This window comes from Orbicella faveolata, unplaced genomic scaffold (assembly GCF_042242905.1).
Source record: "Orbicella faveolata isolate gen_17 unplaced genomic scaffold, um_ofav_v1 contig_26, whole genome shotgun sequence".
Taxonomy (NCBI): Eukaryota; Metazoa; Cnidaria; class Anthozoa; order Scleractinia; family Merulinidae; genus Orbicella; species Orbicella faveolata.
Genome location: NW_028301554.1, coordinates 18,343,434 through 18,367,252, shown reverse-complemented (window position 1 = coordinate 18,367,252; position 23,819 = coordinate 18,343,434). Strand labels below are relative to the sequence as shown.

General features: G+C 37.7%; 1 protein-coding gene across 1 annotated transcript; it reads right to left on the bottom strand.

Annotated features, from left to right (window-relative positions):
• Nucleotides 1–384: 384 nt before the first annotated feature.
• LOC110040013 (cytosolic carboxypeptidase 1-like) lies at nt 385–23,819 on the bottom strand. The gene is made up of 27 exons (XM_089295184.1): nt 23,429–23,819; nt 23,139–23,284; nt 20,769–20,836; nt 20,248–20,311; nt 18,314–18,454; nt 15,635–15,766; nt 14,101–14,194; nt 13,919–13,956; nt 12,755–12,901; nt 12,325–12,399; nt 11,481–11,651; nt 10,759–10,961; nt 9,601–9,743; nt 8,962–9,195; nt 7,972–8,148; nt 6,944–7,040; nt 6,629–6,706; nt 6,090–6,168; nt 5,404–5,636; nt 5,171–5,324; nt 5,007–5,078; nt 4,422–4,530; nt 4,104–4,233; nt 3,506–3,721; nt 2,769–2,945; nt 2,146–2,297; nt 385–1,857 (listed from the first exon to the last, which is right to left on the bottom strand). The coding sequence occupies exons 1-27, from the start codon at nt 23,449–23,451 to the stop codon at nt 1,797–1,799; spliced, it is 3,414 nt and encodes a 1,137-aa protein (XP_089151310.1). The 5' UTR covers nt 23,452–23,819; the 3' UTR covers nt 385–1,796.

Below are 23,819 nucleotides of genomic sequence, written 5' to 3'. Positions count from 1 at the left end.
TTTAGAGGTGCAATTAATTCGTGTCGGGTTATCAGGTTAGAATACTATGAGGACCTTAATAATTACCGTACAGGATCAAGATGAAAATAGTTTTGACGATTTTCAATACTTATTAAATTACTTAGTTTTAGTGAAGGCTCAAGCGGTGGAATATCATTGCTATTTGCATTTGAAAAGACTCCCTGCATTAGCCTCAGTTGCGAGCCAATTCCAGACCAATACCGAGAATGAGAATATGGTCTCACTTAATTTTGTAACAAAGTTTCTTTGAATACTTGAACGTACTTCAAAGGAAGAAAAAACTTACCACACGAAAGCAGTGAACAGAACATAAAGGGAAAATTCGCTCAACTGAAAGACAAACTGTATAATGATAAAGCCCGCTTTTCATATTAAAGTCATTGTTTATTCTTCATAAATAATCATTACGAATTACAATCCAATAAAAATTTTCTTCAGATGTACAAATAACATTACTTCAGTGATAACACTAATCACAAAACACGTGCACTGCACGATACATGACAAAAAGTAAACATCAAAATCAAAGTGAGCGACTCTTACTAACCGCATTATATCTGAGAAATAATCCTTGTTGAGATAAAGCTACGTCGCTCGTCCCTCAACCCCAATCCCGCACGAGGCCCTCGTTTTCGTTAAGGAGTCTGGAGACGACTGATACTTTGGGTAACCGACTTTGAAATCCCATATCTTTGAAAAACAACTGTATTCTTTCACACACAGTAAAACTGTTGCTCTCGAATATAAGGTGATTTGCGAATACCCGCGTAACATTTGTTTTTCAGAGTAATTATCCTTTCATTACCCATTCAACATCTTTTCAACTATATCTCATCTTAATGAAGTCTGATTCTAGTACTAATGAGATCATGGTAAAGAAAACGTACGAAAGCATCGCTATTTGTACTTTCGTCAATTATAAATCTGATAAATTATATCTAATAGATTTAGAATTTAAAATCTGTGCCCTTTTTCGGTGATTCTTAGGTAACTCAATTCCACGCCCCAAGTTTAGAAGTAGTAATGAGACACCCATTATCTGTTATTGTCTTGTTAAATTTTGACCACTCGCAACTCGGTATAGATTTTTCCAGCATTCTTTTTGTTATATTACCATTTCAATCTTAATTTTAAAGACAGTATGTATCTACCAAATCAACTGAAATAAAATGAACAGCTAGACGCTACCCACATTATCAAATTGTGTGATTAGCTAAACCAAGTTTCAAGTTTCATTTCAGTGACAGGAGACTGGAGGCATAAGTTGTACACGGGGTTAAAGTAAACTTCCATTTGGGAGTTAGTAAAGCCATTTCAACGAAAACGTTTAAAAAGAATTACTTCCCAATTTTGTAAGACCGTAACGCGAGTAGTCCCTAAGATCGAGTGTCTGACAGAGACCAGTTTCGTGCCAAACGTCATCCTGTGGCATCATAAGTTGGTCCCACTCTTCTGAACAACGCGAGAGTGAAAGGAAAAATAGCCTGGGAGCGAGGTTGGGAAGGGAACACCAGGGTACTGGGCTTAGTAAGACACGACAGTGACCTTAGCCAAAGGAAGGCCACGCTGAAGTTATATTATTTATGAGTATTATATAATAAATCAATATTATTTATATTATTTTGAGATAAGTAATTTAACAGTATGCGATATATATTACGGCCAGCTGATTCGATGACTTAGTTGTCTCATTTCATTTTTAGAAAAACCTCATTTCGTTCATGAAAAGACCACTTATGCAGTCAGTAGCTGTCCTAGGTGGAGCATTTTGCAAACTAAATAACAACTCCACTACTGACGAGCTCACAAGGAACAAACAGCTCACTTGTTCTTATCCTGAAAGAGAAAATATACGACTTGCTTATAAACAGGATAGTAAATAACAATACAGCAGTACATCATCAAGATGGCCAGATGGCTATTTACCAAGCGTGGAGGATTTGAATCTGGGATCACCAAACTCAAACCCATCTAGTGGCAGGGAGGAGAATTAGAACTCGGGACCTCCGGATCACATATCTAGCGTCCTTGACCACTAGGTCACACTGCCTCCACTACCTCTAAGAGTATTTGAAGAAGAAGAAGAACAGAGAAAGAAAGGCCTAAATTTCTATAGGAACTCACCATGAACTGTCAGCGTTGGGCATCTCATTTGCACCGTCCGCTGACATCTGTGCGTGATTATTTCGATAAAAATACGAGCGACCAACTCGGAGAAGCCCTGCACAGAAGAATCGACCCATTTCCTCCAGTTCCCTCGTTCCTACGTGATAACCCTTTCAACAACAACAAAAAAACACGGTGATATTCGACTGCACACAACATAAGAAAATCTTCGCGTACGTTTAAAATGATTTCCCAATACCATGCATTTATGGCCACTGGAAATGGACAATTTCGGCGTTAGAAATTGGCCATTTCCGTTATGCTTCTAGCCTCTTATATGAAAACAAGGCTAAGTAAGAACCATTCGCGTGAAAATGCGTTAAAGGGGTTCTTTAATTAAGAAAATGACTGACTGAGCTTTTGTTCGGGCCAGAATAAAGTGGCCGTAACAACGAGGTGGCCGTGTTAACGGAGTGGCCGTAAGGCGGGGCTCCACTGTACCAATTCCAAATTCTGTGTTGTGCGCAGCATTTTGAGAATCTTTATCCTCTGTGGCGAACAACTAGTTCCTGAGTGTTTCTTTCTAACGTTTTAACCCAACGTCCTCCACTTCAAAGTGAATGTGTTTTGTGGGTACAAACCTTGTAAGGTCCCTGATCACAGCCACTGTATGTACTCTCCATGGTATAGCTCCTAATCACGCCAATCTCTTTCCAAACTACAACTCTGGCAGTGGATTCCTTTGACGGCTCCACGATAAAACTGCAGCTGCCCAGCGAGAATGCTGGCGCAATATTGTGAAGAACTCGTGGCAATGTCTGTGAGAGAATGGGCGGGAAAATGATCACTAAATGGTAACAAAGTTAAACTACAATGGAGAGAAAATTGGTATTATCTAAGGGAACTTGAAGTTTGTACTTAGACCATTGCTAGCTATTACTGTATGTGTAAAATCTTTGTCTCGCGTGTTACTGCTGCATCGTTGGCACGGCACCACGTTGTTAAAATAATAACAATAAAAAACCGTAAAGTGTACGATAGTTTGCAACATGAAGAAAACAGTCTATCAGTTTTAATACCCAACACAAATTGATTCATATTTTCTCTCTCCGTTAAAATCTAAATAAGCAGGTTCTGAGAAAGACGGCTCTTATCACCGCAGGAACGTTTTTCCCAAAATCAAATTCCCCGGCAAACAGTTTTTGGTTGTTTGAGATCATTGATTACGAAAAAAGAGTAAAAGAAAAGAACGTAAACTATGCAAGTTTCTTTTCTTCGTAGGTATAAAGATGCAACGCCTTCAAGATACCGAGCGTAAAAAGGAGGTTTTCAATCCTCTATGTCAAATGTTAAAAGTAGCATGACGTTTTCCCCTCACCCTATATCCGGGATCTTCGTCTATATCACTCGGGTCCATACTGCTGGTGGAGTCCGAGCCGGACAGCTCAGCCACTCGTTCTCTCACTGAGTCCACCAAGTCACCGCTGTCTGCTTCACCAGAGCTGGACGAACTCGCAGCAATGGTGGCAGCGGTACTGCAGCCATACATGAACACGTTCTTCTTACGTGAGTGGCCGTGAAAGTCACAATAAACCTGCAAGTTAATTAATAACAACAAGAAGATTCAATAAGAACGAGTCGCTTCTTTGTTCAGAGTATTAGTTTTAAGCACCGCTTCAATAAAATAACGCGGACCTCACAAGTGTGCATACTTAGTTCCCTTAAGTAGCAGTAAATTACTAGCGACCGTTTACTCTAGCCAGTTGTTTCCTCAACTCACTCAAGTCACTTGATAAAGCGCTAGGATTTCGTTTGCAATATTTACATGTATTTTTGTTACACACTTTCGCCATTTCCATTTGCATCACACTGTCCACAGTTAGCATAGAAGTGCTACTGATACTCAGTTGTATGTTGCAACTAAGTGTCACACCACCTTCAGTTATTATGGGAGAAACAGCCATCTGTGTACTCACCAAGGGCGTCTTTTCTATGGACTGTAAATACAACAGCAATCCTTTGGCGTGATAAATAGTGGGATGAAGTAGCATGCTGGGATTGATCCAGCGCCTGTTTAAATCATCACCTGACAGAGAGCATCGGTGACTGAAACAAAACGTAAAGCAACTTAATGATGAAATGTCTTCCATTGCTTACTGTAGGTATAAATTCCTCAAGCCTAGGCTATCATTCTCTTGACTCGTCACATGACGTGGCTGTCTCACAAGTTGTAGTAGAACACGGCAAAGAACTGGGTACAAAGTTGGGATTGTGAATTCTATTTGATATCTTACCAGCCATTAATAACACCATCCATGTTAAGCATGGGCACTATCTTGAAGACAAAAGTCTCCCGCAGGTGACGCGCTGTGTAGAAGTTACTCATCAGAAAATCTAACACTCCTGCAACAGAAAAACAAACGGTTACATTTTAAAAAATGTAAGGCATTCAAAAGCCAGGTTTCAAGGCGGCATTCATATCAATTCTGGGGTCCTTAACGATTCACACCCCCAACATAGCAAAAACAGCCACTTAACTAGAGCTGCACATTCAAGAAAAGTTATAACATCGGCGATAGAGCGGTTTTCAATTGGGTGTCGTAAAACCAAATCCAAAGTAATCCCTATAGCCAATTACAAGGACACAGAAAATTCAGTGAACCAATCAAAACTCGAAGCAAATACATTTGGCTGACGCGAAGCGCGAGAAAATGCATGCGAGCGAGGTTTTGGTTTACTTCTGATTGGATGAGAAGGTGGCGCGAGTTTTTTAAGCCAATCGTGTAGCGTAGTAAGTGCAAAACCAATTACTCTTCGACAGTCAAATGAAATCGCTCTAAAAGTAAATAAACAAAGCAAGAATAAACAATGCATGATACCTTTCATCACCCAGCTTGCGTTGCTTTCACCAGGATGAACACGACTGGTGAGGAATATATATGGTCGGCTCCCTAAAACGTAGAAAGCAAACAGTAGTCGTGCTCTGAAGGGAAAAAAAATCAACCACAAAAAATCACCATAAACTAATTTGCTATTCACTTACTGAGTAACTCAATGGACTTGGCATCTCTACGACGCGGCTGCGCAGTGACCGTGATGACGTCACAAGGATTTCCCGCCAAACTGTTGCACAAGGTCATGCGACGGTAAAAGATATCACTTGTATTTAGAGAGGACTCTAAGCGTAACAAGTGACTCTGGAAAAAAAAAAAGGCGCAAATTGGGTCAAAAATCTGTACAGTAGACAAGGAAACAAGTAAGATGGTCCTATCTTACCTGGAGCATAGTAAACGTGTACGGATAGTGATAAGCGAAATAACATGTATCATTTGCGTGTGGGAATGTGACAGTGAATGTTGACGTGTAATAGGTTTTGCCGCCCTGTCCGCCAGTCGCCTCACGGCTCCGTGTGAAGTAATTTCTATAATAACAAACGTTGGCTCCCGCTCGAATCCAACCAGCTCGCCCTTCTTGAGCTTCTATTGTAGAATACATAACTGGTTGCATACCTGGGTGAAAAAAAGTGAAAGTTATGTACTCAATATATTGTACCCCATGCACGCCAACTAAACTGGTTTAACTAAATCAGGTTTAGTTTTTTTACGCTTTGCAGTCATTTTGAGACGACAAATTTCAAACCATTCAAACAAGTTTTTACTAGGTTAAGTTGTGGGGTGTGCACGGTATGAGCAGCTAATTTTTAACCTTACTTAGTTAAACCACTTTTAAACATGTTTTACATGTTGGTGTGAACAGGGTATAAGCAGAATCAATGATCGTTAATGATCGTATTAACACAGATCGCGCATGTCCTTTATCTCCTAAAGAATCAGATTTTTTGATGTTACATTTACAGTTTCCAAAGGGAAGGTAATGATCAGTCTCTTAAAAAGAACGGGAAGAAGTCCTCATATCATTTTCAAAACGTACCTTCTTATATCACTTCTCTACAATCAACTTACCAAAATTGAATTGACTGTTAATCTTCTCACAATTAACAATATTGAATTTGTACGGAATTTCAGCGTCCATATTACTAACCTGAAATTAATAAAAGAAACCACACACAAACTTGAATGCCTGTTAACTAAAACGTACCCCTGCCCCACATTACTGTCTGGTTCTGCACTAGTACCCATACAGTGCTAGTTATGAAACGCTCTCTCGTGCATAGAATATCTCACGAGTCACTTGTATTTTCTCAGTATACACGCCAGCTTTTGGGCGAGTAGGTACACTGAGAAAATACAAATGATAAGTGTGATATTTCGAGATATGCCATGGTATACCACGAACGAGCGTTGAATAGCTGTTTTATACCATACCATAGAAAATACAGTGGTCAGCACAATCAATGCAACAGACGCCCAGCGCACGATGGGAAGGTTGGATAAAATAGCATCGAATATACAACGGCTTTCCTGTATTCTGACTAGCTGTATTTTCTATAGCATATGCATGGTATAAAGAACTGGATAAAAGGTGAAACACTTTCACTTACTTCAAAATAGAACCACTGGTGATGGTGCTTACAGTTGATGTCAGGATTCAGGACCAAATCATACTCATAATCGCGTACCTGAGGAAAGAAAGAAAGAAGGGGTACGAATGTCTTACAGATCGTTTGAATCCATCATTATACAAGGCTATATCGACCCGTTCTTCAATCGGAGGACAGGCTCGTTTCTAAAGCAGCTGCTGGTAACCGAACCTAAGCAACACGTTTTCTCCCTTTACCTTTCTTCTTCACGCATGCATTTAACATATTCCCCACAATCTTAGATCCTAGAACAGAGACATTACATATCACATGTACCTGAATAGCTTTGCGGAGATTGCCACTTTCAAAGCGTGATTCAAATTTCAATGGTCTGGCTATCTCTTCAGGAGACGATCTTTCACCTTCCGACACACTGTAACACAAAAACAGAGACATTCAGTTACAGTAAAAAGTTGAATGAACATAATCATGCAATTTCTACGAAAAGATACTTAAAATTGCAGCAGGATTCATGACATATAAAAACACACTGGCTTAAAAAAGGTACACTGACACTGGCTCTGGCCACTTCACTCCATGGTGAGATCGCTCCTAGTCCGTTCGCTCCAACCAAAAGTTAGATCGCTCCACATGAGAAGTGACTTCGCTTCATATAGAAGTGACCTCGCTCCATGTTATAAGTTAGTGTTAACTAAAGTTCTAAGTGCTTACTAGATTGTAGCTAACTTACCTAATTTAGGTTATCGTCGATCGATTAATAACGATAGATGAATTTCTATAATATAATTATGAGACTTTTTTGAAACGTCGTTTTCTAAAAATACTAAAAAGACGTTTTGATTGAGGAACGTGGGTCTTTATCTTTCCATTCACAACCGATGAAGACCGAACTTCTTTGGTCGAAACGTCTTTTTACCACAATTGCTACTAATCTCGCAGTCTGATTGGCTACTTTGCCGTTGTCGATAAGAGTCCAGACAACGCTGCTCGAGTCAATGTGTCACGCAATACCTTTTTCAGCTCGCGCTCTGAAAAAAAACATTTTCTTTGAGATTGATATTGTGGTAAAAAACAAATCGAAATGTGGTTTTGCGTGGTCTGTACTCTTATCGACAACGATACGCGTCATCACAGTGGTCAAAATTTGTTGTGGACTCACGAGGCGCACCCGAGTGAGTCCACAACATTTTGACCACCATGATGACGCGTATCGTTGTCGATAACAGTACAGACCACGCAAAACCACATTCGATTTGTTTCAATGTTTTTTAAGCCAGTGTCAAACCTATTTTTAACTGTATGTAGCTGTTCATGAAAGTTGAGTCAATGCTATATGTATGTACCTGGAGTTGCTAGGTTTACGAGAATGTCCTAACTTGAGTTGTTCTTTAGCCACGGCCAACAAACAGTTATCGCCTACTTCAGGTTCCTGCCTCAATAAACGATCCAAGTCAAAGACAACTTTGTTTATCACTCTCTGTGGATGAATCTGTCGTTCAATGTCCCTGAAGATCATAGTTCTGAAAACGGACAACAAACAACATAAAGCAAAACTAAAAACAAACTTTGTCACGAAGTCTAAGAGGCTGAGTTTCTCTAAAAGTGAGAAACCACTTGTGACGAACGATGCATACCCGTAATTAGGTGTTATTGTGATTGTTGTTGTTTTCGTAAGTGCACGTGCACATATGCGGTATTTAAGATGCAGTCTTGTAATTTATGCGCTCGGCGGTCAGTTTCACAGTGTAACGACTAGCGCTGTTTGTGCGCCATTAAAGACAACATTTTACCGTTATCGTTCGTTACACCACTGACTAACTTTAACAAATTAAATTTGCAAGGCAGGCTATCTCACTGTGAAATTCAAATTAAATTCAATCATTTTCACTCCCAACCCGCTATTTTACGGTATTTTTTACCGGTCACCATTGTTACCACAATTGCTACTAATCTCGCAATCTGATTGGCTAATTTGCCGTTGTCGATAAGAGTCCAGACAACGCTGCTCGCGTCAAAGTGTCACGTAATGTTTTTTCAGCTCGCGCTCTGAAAAAACATTTTCTTTGACGTTGATATTATGGTAAAAAACAAATCGAATGTGGTAGCGTGGTCTGAACTCTTATCGACAACGATACGCGTCATCAGAGTGGTCAAAATTTGTTGTGGACTCACTCGCCTCCGCCTCGTGAGTCCACAACATTTTGACCACTGTGATGACGCATAGCGTTGTCGATAAGAGTACAGACCAAGCTAAACCACATTCGATTTGTTAAATCAAACTTGTTGTTCTCTCTGGGTCCACGTAAAGTTATTCAAGCCACCCTCCACTGTACCTCTGTAGCCCTGTTCTCTTCTGTCCTAATGGTTCCGGCTCTACTGGTGGGTAGTGGCCATGAACATCAGGTGAAGGTGACTTGATGATTGGCAGGACACTTTGTATCTGTCCATTGTTGTCCATCTCAGCTGTGGAGTTCTCGATTGAACAAGGTCTTTCCTCCTGAGTGAGTTCCTCTTGTGTAGCTGCTGCTCGAGTCTTTGGTTGACTTCCTTCAGAGTTGGTGGGTGGACTGTTGTAGCACAAAACAATATAATGCCAAATCAATGAGCTTATGGATTCTTAAAGTCAAGAAGACCCAGGCTTGGGAGTTATTTTGCTTTCAGTCCTAGTAGCCACTAGTAGGCAAGAAAGGCAAACCAAAACATTTTAGTTGCAGAACCAAACTGTTGCCAACAATGGCCTAAGTAGGTGTTTGGCTCACAGGAAATTGCAGAACAATGGTGTGCAAGAGTCAGAATGACTACACAATCTAGTGCATATCGAAACTATAACTTTTGCATGCAGATACAAATGCAAGTAGCTGATCTAAACACAGCATTGTAAATATTCAGCTTTTTAAATAATTTTTGTTTACCCCTATGTGCATCATTTGCTAACAAATCTTAATTATAAAACTTGTGAATAAGGTTCAAACCTTTCAAAATTCATAGAATCGAGCTGATTGGACAGGTTGCTTTGTCCTGTAGGTGAACATGAAAGTGGTTCCTCGGCAGCAGTTGGAATTACTATTGGATATGGCACAAACATTTCATCCTCCATTGGTTCTGCAACTTCAGCCTGAGTAGATTGATGGCATATTTAGGTGTTGCCAAGATAAATCATCAATGCATAATTGACAGAAATAATTTAATATCAATTTATACTGACATGGCATTTTTCAAGGAAATGACCCTTTGCATCAGGATTAAATCAAAGGGATTTCTATCTTTAAAACATCAGTCAGTGTCTCTAGAGGGAATGGTTTGCTTTACGTTGTCTAGTCCAAGTTATTATTATCTTAATATGCATGAAAGTGTATCGAATGCATGCAACATAATCCACAAAAACAGTTTCAGTTGGCTGAGAGTCCACAGTCGGCCAACAAACAGCCAACAGTCTACTGGCAAATGGCCAGCAGTAAGCTGACAGGTTTTTTCGGGGAGCTGTTCCTCACAATTACCAAACTTTCTTCAGCAAGAAATTCCTTGATCCAGCTCATATTTGACTGATTCATTTATTTCATTTCATTAGTTCAGTGCCTAGCTTAATTGTAGATAAGCAAACAGACTAAAAACATGTACGTATAGAATGATATACCTTTTAAATGAAGTTCTTTAATTCACACTTTTGAGATAAGTACAAGCATAAACACAAGCACAAGCACCAGGATATTTTACACTAGCAACATACCATGCACAGTGCAAGTTACATCACTAGAGAGACAAGATGCATGGCAATTGCTTGATTTCTTGTGTTTATGTTTGTGCTTATTTCACTCCAGTTCCCACTTGACTTGTGAAATACATGTAAGCATAACACTAGTGAAATAAGCACAAGTGCAGGCACAAGAAAAAGGAAAATGCTTCTTTTTTGTACTTATTTATTTTTTTTTAACCTCAGTGCACACTACATTTTCTTGTGCTTATGCTTGTTCTTGCACTTGTGCTTATCTCACAGGTGGTTTAGTTAGTAACAGCAGAAGCATATCACCTCGTTCAGGGTGATATGCTTCTGGTAACAGACACCGATTCATTCAGTTATCATCACTGATCCATTCCTAAACTGTAACAAAGATTTCAGTAATCAAACCCACCTGAAATTCAAACAGTTCTGGAAAGAACTTTTCATACATTGCTAGATCATCTCGAGGTTTGGCTTGCTTGTTCTGATTAGGAGCTTTACTTTCAGGTTTTACTGGCTTGTTTCCACCATCAAGTAGTTCCTTGTCATCTTGACTGGCACTACTAGAACTTATTTCATCCTCCTCTTCTTCTGATTCAACATCAGTTGACTCACCTAGGTTTGGAAGTAGTAGTCATTTGCTGAATGGTTCCACAACAGAAGGAGAGTTGCTAATGGATTAATACCTTAATGCAGTGGCCCTTCCCTCAAATAGTATAAAAATTATAAAATTTACTGTGAAAACATAGAATTAAATCTTCTCAGTATGGCTGGTTTTTCATACCATGCGGTTGCAAAAACAACATACCAGGGGTTTTATTAATTAAGGGCCGGGCACGGGGCAAATTGACCAGCTGTGAGGATGATTTTGCCTGCCTGGTTTGACCATTGAGAGGACAGTTTTTCTTATAAAAAAGTCCAGTTCAAAAAGTTTTGTCCAACTGTGAAATCATTTGTCCTCTTGCTGAAAACATTAATGATACCTCTGCCAAAGGAAATCGAAATGGTAAATGAAAAATACAGGGATAATATTTTCATATTTTTGCCAAGAGCACAAAAAATTGCTTCGAATAATCCGGAGTTAAAAAAAAAAAGGATTCAAAATACAAGGATAAAATAAGGATTCGCCTGTACCTTCCCCACTATCATCCAGGAGATCTTCAGCAGCTGAGTGACCAGCACTGTCCAAATCTAACAAAGCAAATGCCAAAGGTGATGACAGTGTTGACACTGGCAGCTTGTTGGTTGGAAAACACCTTCGTAAAATCTGGCTGCTCAGATTATTTACTCCCTCAAGTTCACGGTCTACAACAGAAGAACAAATTTATATGACTGAGTGCCTTTGAGTTATGCTGTAAAACAAAGACACAAATAAGAATTCAACATGTTTGTAACATTATTCTTAGTTTACTATTCTAAAGTGTATTTACATAAACAGCTAGTCATTGCTAAAAATGGCATTTGAGTCTCTAAGTATCACATTTCATTCAAAAATATATACATGTATCTGTGGAAAAGGAATGATGTGTTCTACTCCGGGGAGAATCAAAGTATACATGTACACAAAAAAGAATTGTAATGATAGGTTTTTAAAATTTTGTAACTGCCTGAAACACCATCTTGCTTTAAAGTATTTTATCAAAAATTTGGCCAAAGTTCAGACAAATAAAACATTTTTTATTCAAATTACAGGATTCAAAAGCCAATTTATCAAGTGAACCCAAAATATATTTTAAGAAAAAAACAGCTCATCTGAGAAGTCTTTATTTGCTCCATTCAAAGTCATGTCTTGGTGAACACAGTCCAGGCGTGACATGATGTAAATTTCCTTTTCTACTAGTAGTAAGAATACTTTGTACTTCCTGACAATTTCTCTCTGTGAAAATTTATTCTACTTTAGTATGTCAAAGTTCAACATCAAAACTTCAATTTCAGCATAAAAACTGCTTTCACCAATAATATTTGACCTATAACTTACATTCTAGAGTCTCCAGGGACAAAGTATACAGGGTCTTTATACCATCAGCTTGAATAAAAGCCTTCTTACCGGCTCCTACAATGATCCAATAGATGACAAATTTAATAACAGTTTGAGCATCAACCATTTCAAAAAACAATAATTGTCACCCCCAAGTCCTGCAGGTAATTCAGTATAAGGGCTTATATGGAAATTAATTAATAATATACATGTATAGTAATTATTGACACTTCGTTCATCAGTATGATATATTCAGTTGAATAGAAACAGTCACTCTTTTCTCTTAGATCTTTGAGCAAGTGAAATAAATGTGAAGCAAAAGGAAAAATGCCAGCTGGGTTTCAGCAAGTCATTTCCCCCCATATTTTTTACATCTTGTGTATAAGGCCCTGATAACAGTATGTTATGATGTAATATCCGGGCAACTTACTTGACATGGTGATATTTTTGATGACATTCAGAATAGCTTTTCTGATGTTGGCCTGTCTGTGGTGATGATCTGTTCTTTGCCAATCACAAAACATCTGCAAAAGTATTGGAACAGCTCCAAAGTTGACAGCCTTTGAGGCACAACTCTCTGCAAACAGGATAAAATAAATTACGTTGGCTGCCTAGAAGAGCAAACTCTTGCCCTTTTTAATCATTATCTGACATACAGCACTGTTACCTAAGCTGCATTATTCTGATGGTCAACAACATGTTGCAATGCCAAAATTAACAAGGATGATTACTATTTAATATTAGATTAATGTTAACCTTTCTAAGGCTCTGGTAATAAAATTTAAAAGTTTAAGTTTCTATTCTTTGATTTCAAATTTTTGTCATACAGGATCCCTATCCTCAACAACAAAGTCCATGTCAATTCCATCTTTTAATAACTTGGCCTTTGTTATGTCCTTGGGTCAGCTTCAGAGCTGCTTATAATAAGAATCTGCTTAACAGACACTCTATGAGTACAAAACCATTTTGGAAATAATATGCATCAGAAAATAGCTGGACTACTTGGGAGTCATAATAACCTCAACAGTTGATCAGAAATACCTCTTAATGCTGGCAGTGATAAACAGAAAATAAAAACTACAGCGCAATAACTGTTTTGCTAGTCGATAGTATAGTATGGCTGAATTAACTGTTTTGTCAATGATAGTAGATACTGTGAAAGGATTAAATTATTTCTTATGAAAAGTAAGGGAGAATACTTGTAATGAAACATGCTAGATAATTGTGTTGTTGATAACATGATTTGGTATCTCAGTTGCAAAACATTGAAATTAGAGCTGAGAGATCTGTATCGTATAATTGAACATTGCCAAAGTTAAAGCTTGTTTCTTTTGATTGACAAAATGAAGCTTTTATTTCAGCACAAGAATACAAATCAATGCAAAATTTAATGGTATAATATGCTAACAATAATATTATTCTTTAAGCTTAAGGCTTTGATCTTGTCTTGTCAGACATGTAGCACTTTATTGCACCTAATATCTAGAAAAAAAATTATGCATGTTATGTGAAGACTTTAAGCTCCCAATCAAAATAGATGGTCTAGTTACTGATTCATTTTTATTAAAATGTTGATGAAAGAAGGAGAACTCACTTGACTTAACAAGAGTTGCAATGATCTCCAGTACCAGCCTGTTAGGTTTAGAAGAAAAGCAATGAAATGTCAGCCTTGAAAGAGCATTACATCATTTACTTACATAGCAACAGTTCACAATGCTAAACTCCCAGCCAATAAACAAGCAGCACAAAGTTCAATTATTTGTTTTATATTCTTACTTTAAACAGATAACCCTCTTGTGACCACAACTAGTGACAACTCTGAACAGAACACTGACGGCTCCTGCCTTGGCCAAGGCATTGCAATTAACCGCTAAAAATAAAACAATGCAGTCAGGAATAAAGGAACCACAAAACTTTTCAAAGCAGTTTGAAGCAAAAAATTCTTATTGTAAGATACCTACTTTATTTTCATTTTATTGTTTTACGATATCTTGTTTAGGCTGCATCTTATCAGTTAGAAGGTATCTTAATTTATCTAAAAGGTTCTGAGACTGGAATGCATGTAACACTGCAAGATTACAGAAGGTAAGTGTAACATTAAATAACTTTAATTGAACTCTTCAAAGACATCTTGCATGATAGCAGCCAAGATTGGATGCAACTGACACACACATAAATTACAGACGACTTAATTATATAATATGTACAATCGAGTACATAACATGCAGAGTATTAGCATGCACTGAATGTTAATTAACTATGCTAATAAATATTGACACAGTAAGGTAGTTCCATACAAGCAGGGTTGATAAAAGTAGTCTGCTGCATGCAAAATCACCATCTACTTTGTGTTCTCTTTGTTAGTAGTATTTTCAATCTTAGTTCTTGTTTCAAACCTTAGTTGTGGTCTTGACTTTTTAGCTTTTATTACTATACTGTATTTTAGACTTCTAATGTATTTTAATGTATTTTAGACTTCTAATGTACCTTTAGTTTTTAGAAGACCATCCTGAATACCACCACTAGTTGATTGGAGGCCTCCTCTTAAAATATTATTTTATTATCATTATTATTATTTGGGCAGTCACCTTACTGGGCTATTTTTCTGATTCTTAGCAAAGATGGCAAAATCAGTCACTTACTCCAACAGTAAAGCTGACTACTCTTAAACGTTGTGACAACCTTGTAAAAGTGTTGATTATCTTGCTCTCATTCAAAGGCTTGTACCCATTCAAAATAGAAGAGGTTTGTAAGAAGTATTAAGACTAAGAGCCAAATCTCAGCTCATGCAGCAAGAGCTAAGTGTACATATACATGTACATTTATGTTTTGGTTGGTGATTTTGTCTTAAATAAATATAATGTACATTGTTCTGAACAAGTTACTGATTCTCACCAATCTCTCTTACAATAACATGTACATACACAGCCATTTTGAGAAAGGTTGTACTTCAAAAACGTAAAAGAGTACAATGCCATGCCAAAAGGTTTAGTGTTATACTGTAGTTCACTGCTGTTTGATCAAAGTTCACAGTGGCTCAGTAGGATAGACAGAAGAGTCACGAATGCATACATTTGTGGTTTCTCCTTCCTTAGCTCTGAAACACTGTGGACTTGATCACGGAAAGGAAAACTACCACTGCCCATAACTCCTTTAGGAATACACTTTGAGGCTTCTGTAACATAACCTTTCTCAAAACAGCAGTAGACAGTTTTGTTTAAAGAGTTGATAGATTGTGATAAGGTTCATAGTTATAACACACCAGCTACCAAGAATTTGGTCAATTCACCAGCTGTTTCAATTGACTTACAGTTGGCAGAGTATAGTTTAAGGACTTGTAGAGCAGGTTGTAAGATCTTGAAGAAAGTTGTGTTATTCTTGACCATGTTCATTGTGACTTGAAGAGCTCCAGTCAGACGAGCTTTAACACAAAGCTTACGATCTACAAATGAATGAGGGGAAGACCTGGTGTTCAAGAATTCCACAAATGCCACTATTCCAATAACTTATTTATTTACAGAACTACCCTTTTCAAAATTCCTTATTTTGTCTCAGGATCAGCCTGGGCCAGGGTTCTTAAAATCTACCTGTGGAGTGGGTACATACACACAGCAGCTGTGATGGTTATTGGTTTATATTTATGAGTGATGCCAGAGACTATACATTTTCAATGGACCAACCTCGTTCCCAGGGTCTCTCATCTTACCGCCCCCTGGAGCGAGCGAAGAGAGACCCTGGTTGGGTCTGGTCACGTGCCACTTTGACAATTGAGAACATCAGGGAGGGGTCCTCTGTAATCATCAGTTTGTCACGTTGAGCTTTGTCGCGCGCTGCGACCGTCACATTACCCGCGGCGTTTATCAATACTTAGCTTTCAGGCTGAAATTTCGAATAATATCTGTTCCAACGTCTACCTCAAGGTTAAGCAAGTCTGTCTTGAGGCAATTTAGTGGTCATGATTCTCAGTGTTGCCGTCTTACCCACTGGATTTATGGAAAGTCATTCATATTTCAACTGTGGACGTTGAGCAGCGCAATTTCATCCCATAGTAATTGTCATTTCTCCTTTGAATGCACTCGATCAAATTGATGCAAAAAAACATAAGAACGTCTCTAGGAAACGTATAGCTTTCTCAAGGTAAAGCTAGGCAGTCTCTGAAGAAAAGCTGGACGAAGATAAATATGATATTCGTGCAACGCACTGTGCTTGCAAACAGTTCTAATCAAATAGCCGGGCCCGGCGTCACCTGCGGCGTCACAATATAGAATGCAAGTAAGCAATATGTTCACGGAATATTTTAATCTTTGTCCCTGGAGAGCCAATACTTAGAGTCTTAAAACATATCTTGCAATAGAAACGAACCTAAACAAAGTATAAGCACGGCATGGCAAATTACAGAGGTGTCAAACTCTGAGAAGCGACGTGCAGTTAACAGCGGAAACCATGCAGACTTATGACCTCTAAAAATATGCTGTAACATAATCAAACGACTCCGCTCTACTTATAATTTCCATTTCTTCTAATAACACGGCACAAAAAATGCCCCTCAGAAACACGCTTGAAGCAAAGAAAGGTCGAGAGATCGAGAATTAAATGAAAATGTCCACAATTCTCTCGAACCGTTGGTGTCACGTACAATAATTTATTAACGACACAATAAAAATCATATTTTTCTTTTTCTAGCCTCGTTTCGTTCGAAGATAAATCCATTTTATCAGCAACAACGGTGAAATGTATACCGCGATGAGTTTGCTGTATTTATATCCTTCGCACTCGGCAAAGTTCGGGGCGCCGACGGCGCAGTGAAACTTCAATAAATCTTTTCACCCTTTCGCTCCTTTTGAAATGACTTTGACTTTCAGCGATCATTTAAAAGGCCCTTAATTCTCTAGAATTATTTAATCGCCTGTAACAAGACCTACACTTCATTCTGAGGTAAAGATGAGCCAAACATCTTCCATACACAGCCTCGGCTGTGGTGCGTAATTCTCCATTTGCCTTTGTGAGGAGATTTTTACAATATGTAACGTCCTTCACTGAACCATGCAACCATCAGCGACATGGATTTCCGCTATCAGATGATGGATAAGTTTTCCTTGGCGTTTGCAGAATATTACCGCGGGACATTGCCGCAGAACATCATATCGTTCTTGGTTTACTTTGGTGGCAACACTTCCCGAACTCCCATAGGCTAAGTATAGACAAAATTCCTACTAGGCCGCCCATCCCTTCAATAATTTAATTGTCATCTCCCAGATTCTGGGAGGCACATGACCAGACCCAACCAGGGTCTCTCTTCGCTCGCTCCAGGGGGCGGTAAGATGAGAGACCCTGGGAACGAGGTTGTCAATGGACTTGGTCTGGACACAACATAAATTAATGTATGATAGGAGCACAATGTGATGCAGTACATTTCATCAGTTAATTATCCAAGTTAAGAACATGGACCATACAGTCCTTAACTGAGGGTAAGCAACATTTTACATTTTAAACGATGATTGCAGCAAATAATGCTTCTATCCATCAGTAAATTTAAGTAAAAATATGGAGACCGAGTTGCAAATTATTCAATGGCAGTGCTGTTTTGGAGGAATTCGTGATTGCTTTAGGAAGGGGGAGGTGGTTAATACATGTAGGAGTATCAAGGGAAAATTACACCTTATATGTGGCCAGACAGAAAGAAGGTATGACTGAGCTAAAATTTATTCGGCCAGTCATCTTGACTGGTGACCAAGTGGCCATTATTTCCAGCCCTGATACAAATGCACGTAAATTTGTCATTTTCTTGACAATTTTCAACTCACTTTGACTTTTATTTTTCCATTACATCATATTTATTGAAGTATGATCAGAATCAGAAAAAATTTAAGAAAAAATCAAACCTGTTATACATTCTCATACAAAAACCAAATTCAGAACACAACATGATATTATATTCTGATCTGAATAAAAATGCATAAATTATATAATTGTTTACAAAAAATCCTACCTTTAGGTCCCACTTTAGTTAAAATGACATGGCTAAGTAACAGAACCTCCTCACAAACAGATGTCTCTTTACTGGCACTCACAATAACTCTCAGAATAATATCTACAGTACCCTTGCCAGCCAGAACAGATGCCCGTTTACCTGTTTAAAGGAAATGCACAGGTGATTTAGTATTATAGTTCATTTATTAACATTCACTTACTAAATCTTGTTGTACCCAGGGCTTTAAATACTTTCCTGGCTGGTACCAGTCAAATTGTCCAGTCAAACCTATTTTTGCTCGGACATATCCCATTTTTGGCCACACAAACATCGATTAAGTCTTATCACTATAAAAGTGCCCCCTCCCCCCTTCACATGATGTTTAAATATGAAACAAGTAAATTTTCAAAGCATTTATTGTACACGAGTATCGATCTCAATGCAGGAAAAATGGATCGCATGGTACAGCAAAATCAGTAGCACATTTGCATGAAAATTTTATGACTATTACGAATCATTTATTGAAAGTTCTTGGTCTGGTAGTCAAGTATCTGCCTTTTTTCTCTCTTTTTCACACACGCCACTAATATTGAACCTTTAAATATTTAAAACTTGAAACTCTAAATTTTTTCCTTGCCAGTATAAATGACCAGACAAATTGTCCAGCCATCTAAGGATTTGACCGGACAAAACCTATTTTTGACCGGACATTGTCCATTGACCGGCTGTTATTTGAAGCCCTGGTACCACTACCTACTTAGAATTAACTGACAACCAACAAGTAACATGTGTTTAATATGTTTCTTTGATTGCATACTGTTAATTTTAAGTTAATTTTTGATCTTGGTTAATTTTGATTTCAAATATTATTTGGTTTGATTTATTCAAGTTGGCTAGGGACAATTTATCCTTAGTCAAAAATAATTATTGGCTAGAGGTAAACTGAACTTGTCTAGGCGAAAATTAAGTACATTTTCAAAAATTAACTGAGATCAAAATTAACCACAACACATACATGAAATTGGTGAAATTAGTCCAGTGCCTCCAAATACATTGATTTCTGGTGTATGTATCATGGTGTGAGATCTTAATCCTAAAACTCTGCCAGTAATCCATGTTACTTCCCATTACGGAAGAAAATTTGTATTCATTCAGAATAAGCTTAGTAACCAGGCATTTCAACGCAACAGATAAAAATATAGAAAAACTTGCAAAGAGTAGAATAATTATTGGTTTTATAAAGTATACTTATTTTGCATTAGACTTTAATTATATTTATTCTGTGCTGAGGAATTACTTTATATGCAGTGAGAAATGTAAAACTTCAAAATTACCTTTAATAAAAGTGAAAATATTTTAAATTTTGTGACTGGAATTGCATGAACCCTGATGTCTGTTCCAATGCATGAATTGCAAACAACGGTTCTAGTTGCATTTCACCTGGGATTTCAGATCAAAGTTCAGTGATACACAGCAACTCGCTACATACTGGTAACAACTGAAACAACTGAACTTTAATTTATTTCATTTTCAATATGATCGAATGTGAGCAGTCAACATGAACAGCAAGACAAAAGGTTGGCCTGTCAAATCCCCAATCAGTCCGGACATTGTCCGTTGATCGGCCATTATTTCGAGGGCTCCCTGAATAGATCATCCAGTATTGATGAATCTGCCTAGTCAGTTTGATAAATTATAGATAACTAGGCGTTAGTTCGTCTGGTAATATCACCATAACACGTAACAGGGTTGTCATTAAGAGTTGACATAGCAGGAAATAAAATAATAGGAGAATCTGGCCACTCAGAGAAAAATTTAACTTCAAGGCTTCTAAGGGCCATTGAAATTTAACCAGAAAATTCCATGTAGTAGCCAGAAAATGCTCCGATCTCCTATGCTTAATGAATACCCTGATGTAAATATAATACACTAATTAGAAACAACAACCTTACCTGTAGTTAGCAATTCACACAGACAGCCCAATATATTTAAAGTCAGCTGAGTGTCCATTGACATCTAAAACAAACAAAAAGGTTTCTACATTATTCGGTCAAACTCCTTGAGGTAAACAATTTGTTAACTGGTCTTGAAAAAAAACCCACTATACTCGACACTATACTCTAGCTGAAATGAGTTCAAAAACACATGTGCGACAATATGACAAATAAGTTAATGCAAAGCTAAAAAAGCTTTTCATCTGCTAAATAATACCTGTAAAAAAGATATTTCTGCTTTATGGCTCAGCCTTTCTTCAGTATGTTGAATTTAGTATAACATGATATTGGCTACCATCTATATGTTATCATACTTACATGCTTATTGCTGTTACTGAGTGAAATTACATAATTCAGAGCAAGATGAAGACAAAACCAAAATCTGAATCATCTCTAGTCCTTTCTTGTCATTAAGTTGCTCTGAAAATGTTTCCTTGGTGATAGTTTGACTACCACTGCCTATTATAAGTGGACTTTACCTCTAGCACAACCAGCAATGTTGAAAGGCCATCTGTGAATTTGGTTGTCAGATCTTTGCGACATTTTTCTGTAAAAGGTTTTATCAAAAAGTTAACAGTTCATTAAAATATCTTTGATCTGTTGCTTTTTCTTCTGTACTTTCTAGAAACTAACATCATAAATCTTATAATAAGGGACACTATTGTCAAAACTTCAAGGTCACAAGTATGTGAGATTCAAGTACATTTATTGCCCAAGTACAGTCAACCTCTTTTTACTGCTCACTAGAATCTTCAGAATTGAAGGAGGTGAGTCGTCCAGGAAGAAGAAGAAGAACCCCATGGATACGAAATCAGCAGAGCTGAGTGTCCATGTTATGGGGGTCCCTGCACTGCAGTAGCCTGCGAGAGCATCTTGTTTCAAGAGCCAAAAAACCAGATGTTCTCGCAAGCTACTGCAGTACTGGGACCATGGTAATATTTACACTCGGCTCTGCTGCTTTGATGTCCATAGTTTACTTGCAATACTGGCCTGCTCTTGCAGGCAAGTATTACAGAGGAAGAGAATTAGTAAAGGGGGTTTTATTATCAGGGGTAGCGATTATTTTAGTAAGAAACATCTCTTACACAAAAAGCTCTGGCGTAAAATATGCCTCTCATGTAGTGCAAATTTGGCCAAAAGAGGGGTACATTGGGGCTTACGATATTATAGTATTGGACAATTTTTCCTGCAGTATTTTGGTAATTTTAATCTCCAAATGCAGTATTGCAGTATTTTCCAAACCTGTAGGATGTGTTGTTTTAGCATTTTGGAAGGTATTAAAAATTATTGTACAAGTCCTCCAATGTTTTCCAAACCTTTTCCAGTTTCTGGTAGGACATTTCCAATGAAACTTAACTGTAGCTCACGTGGTAACAGAAAACTGCAATTCTTTGTGTTGCAGTCAGAAAAGGGCACGTTATTTTTTGTTAATTTTTAGCCAACCGCTAATGGATGTTACTTATTTTGATTATTTTTGTCTAAATAAAAAAATTATTTGACTTAATGTTCATTAACAAATAATTTCTAAACCGCTATATTTGCTCTAAACGTAATATACAGAGCAGTGGTTTCAGTATGACATTGAGTTTAGACTACATATTGAAGTATTGCAGTATTTGGTCATTATTTTTTTGTAGTATTGCAGTATTTGCCAATTTTTTTTTTACTGTACTACGGTGTTCAGAACCCCCCAAATGTCTCCCTCCCAATAGCATGGTACAATGCAAATAAAAAGCCTATAGTTCTTAAGGTGGCCGAACACAGTTTTTGCACACACTTTTGCTGATGCAATTCAGCGTGCGCACAAGGATTGCAAAAAACAAACATGCCATCAATAGAGCAATAATTTTATTTCCTCAACACCCGCACTATCTGTGCTATTTTCCTCTACAATTGAACGCAGTGTATTGATGGCTTTAGTCTTTTATTACAAGGATATATTAGAAAAGGTAAAGATGCAAAGAACCCAGCAATTCTTAGCTTTTTCTTTGTTACCAAAAGAACCCACTTAAATGCAGCACATGCACAGTTGCTTGAAAAATTGAGACCGATTGCTTTTGCAGAAACTTACCGATTTCTAACGATCCAGTCGTTAGAATTTCAAGCAAAAATTGGCAAAAAAATAGTTCAGAAACCATGTGAATGATCTATTACAAAAAAACTGAATTTTGACGTAGAGAATTTTTAATAATACAGAACATGCAGTGAAGACGATTTACGGCGAATTACGAAAATCATCTATGTCAAAATTATATTAAAACAGTGTTGACAGAGAGGAATTAATGTCAATTCATAATGGGCAAATGATGAAAAAAATCTAACAACTGGATTTTTTCAAAATAAACGAAAACCATTTTTTAAACCTTGCTTTTAACCAGCCCTGTTGCCATGGCAACAGCACACACCTTAACCAAAATGTGAGAATAAATCCTTCTCTGGTTAACCTTGACTCTTTCAAAAAACGGACGCCAAAGCATAACTAGTTTAAAAGTAATGGTAAATCAGGCATAGGCACTTGAAAACTGTGTTCAGCCACCTTAATGAGCAGCAGTAATTTACTGTCATCAAGGAAATGACAGCTTTTTGTCGTTCAAATCACAGGAAGTTAACGAAACATCGAATACTAAATACAAATACACGCATCTATAAGGAAAATGACTCCACAAAGAACAGCTCATTAATAAATAACATTAAGCTTAATTAAAACTTAACGAATTATTGTGCGGTGGCATAGTAAACGACCTACCTACATATATAAAATTCGGATTACGAAACTGCAGCTGACCACTAAGCAAAATTAGTCAAGTCGATTCTGCTGTATGTAAGCTTATACAGGAGGTAATAGTTACCTTGAGAAGATAGAAGTTGCTGGATTTTGTTTGTCACGTAGCGTAACTGTTCAACATCAACTTTTTCCTGTTCATATTTAGCTTCGGAGCCAGCAAGACACAGCTTTTGCAATTGCTCAAGTAAAGTCCCTATTCTCGCGCTACTCCTAAAAAGTAATTGAGAAAAACGGTAAAAAAAAGTCAAGGAACACAGAGTCTGAACCTCTACAGTAAACTTGGTAATTAATTTTCTAAGTGTTAAGATAACGTTTACATTAACAACAAATCTATCTCCTCAGCTGTAGACTTACCCCTTTGAGCTGGACTTGCTCATGTTCTTTTGACCTCGAGCTTTCTATGCTGGGTATCTCTCATCAATTCTTCTCGCAATAACACCCCGGTATTCTTGTACAAACCAACTCTAAACAAAATCGTGTCAACGTAACGTCACGCCATATATTCTTGACTGTCCACCTCCGCGCCTTCGCTGCTTTCAAAGCTTCACAGTTAAAAATATCTTTATGTATAGCCGCGTGTTTTCTTCCTATAACGAACTTTAACATATCTTAAATAAAGACAACAGTATGTTATGCTCAAATGATAGTTTTCCGGTTATTCTATCGGCGGATTGAGCAAACCAGCCAAACGAGATGAACAGCCATTTTGATTTTCACGTTTTGAAATCATGCCGTCTGATTGGCT

Bases quoted from the DNA above. Each gene is read 5' to 3' on its own strand.
- LOC110040013 (XM_089295184.1), bottom strand. From the start codon at position 23,451: ATGAGCAAGTCCAGCTCAAAGGG. The intron at 9,744-10,758 runs GTGGGTTTGATT...CAATCTACTCAG, and splicing joins CAGAACTGTTTGAATTTCAG to GCTGAAGTTGCAGAACCAAT. The intron at 7,041-7,971 runs GTACATACATAT...TTTGTGTTACAG, and splicing joins CGTAAACCTAGCAACTCCAG to TGTGTCGGAAGGTGAAAGAT.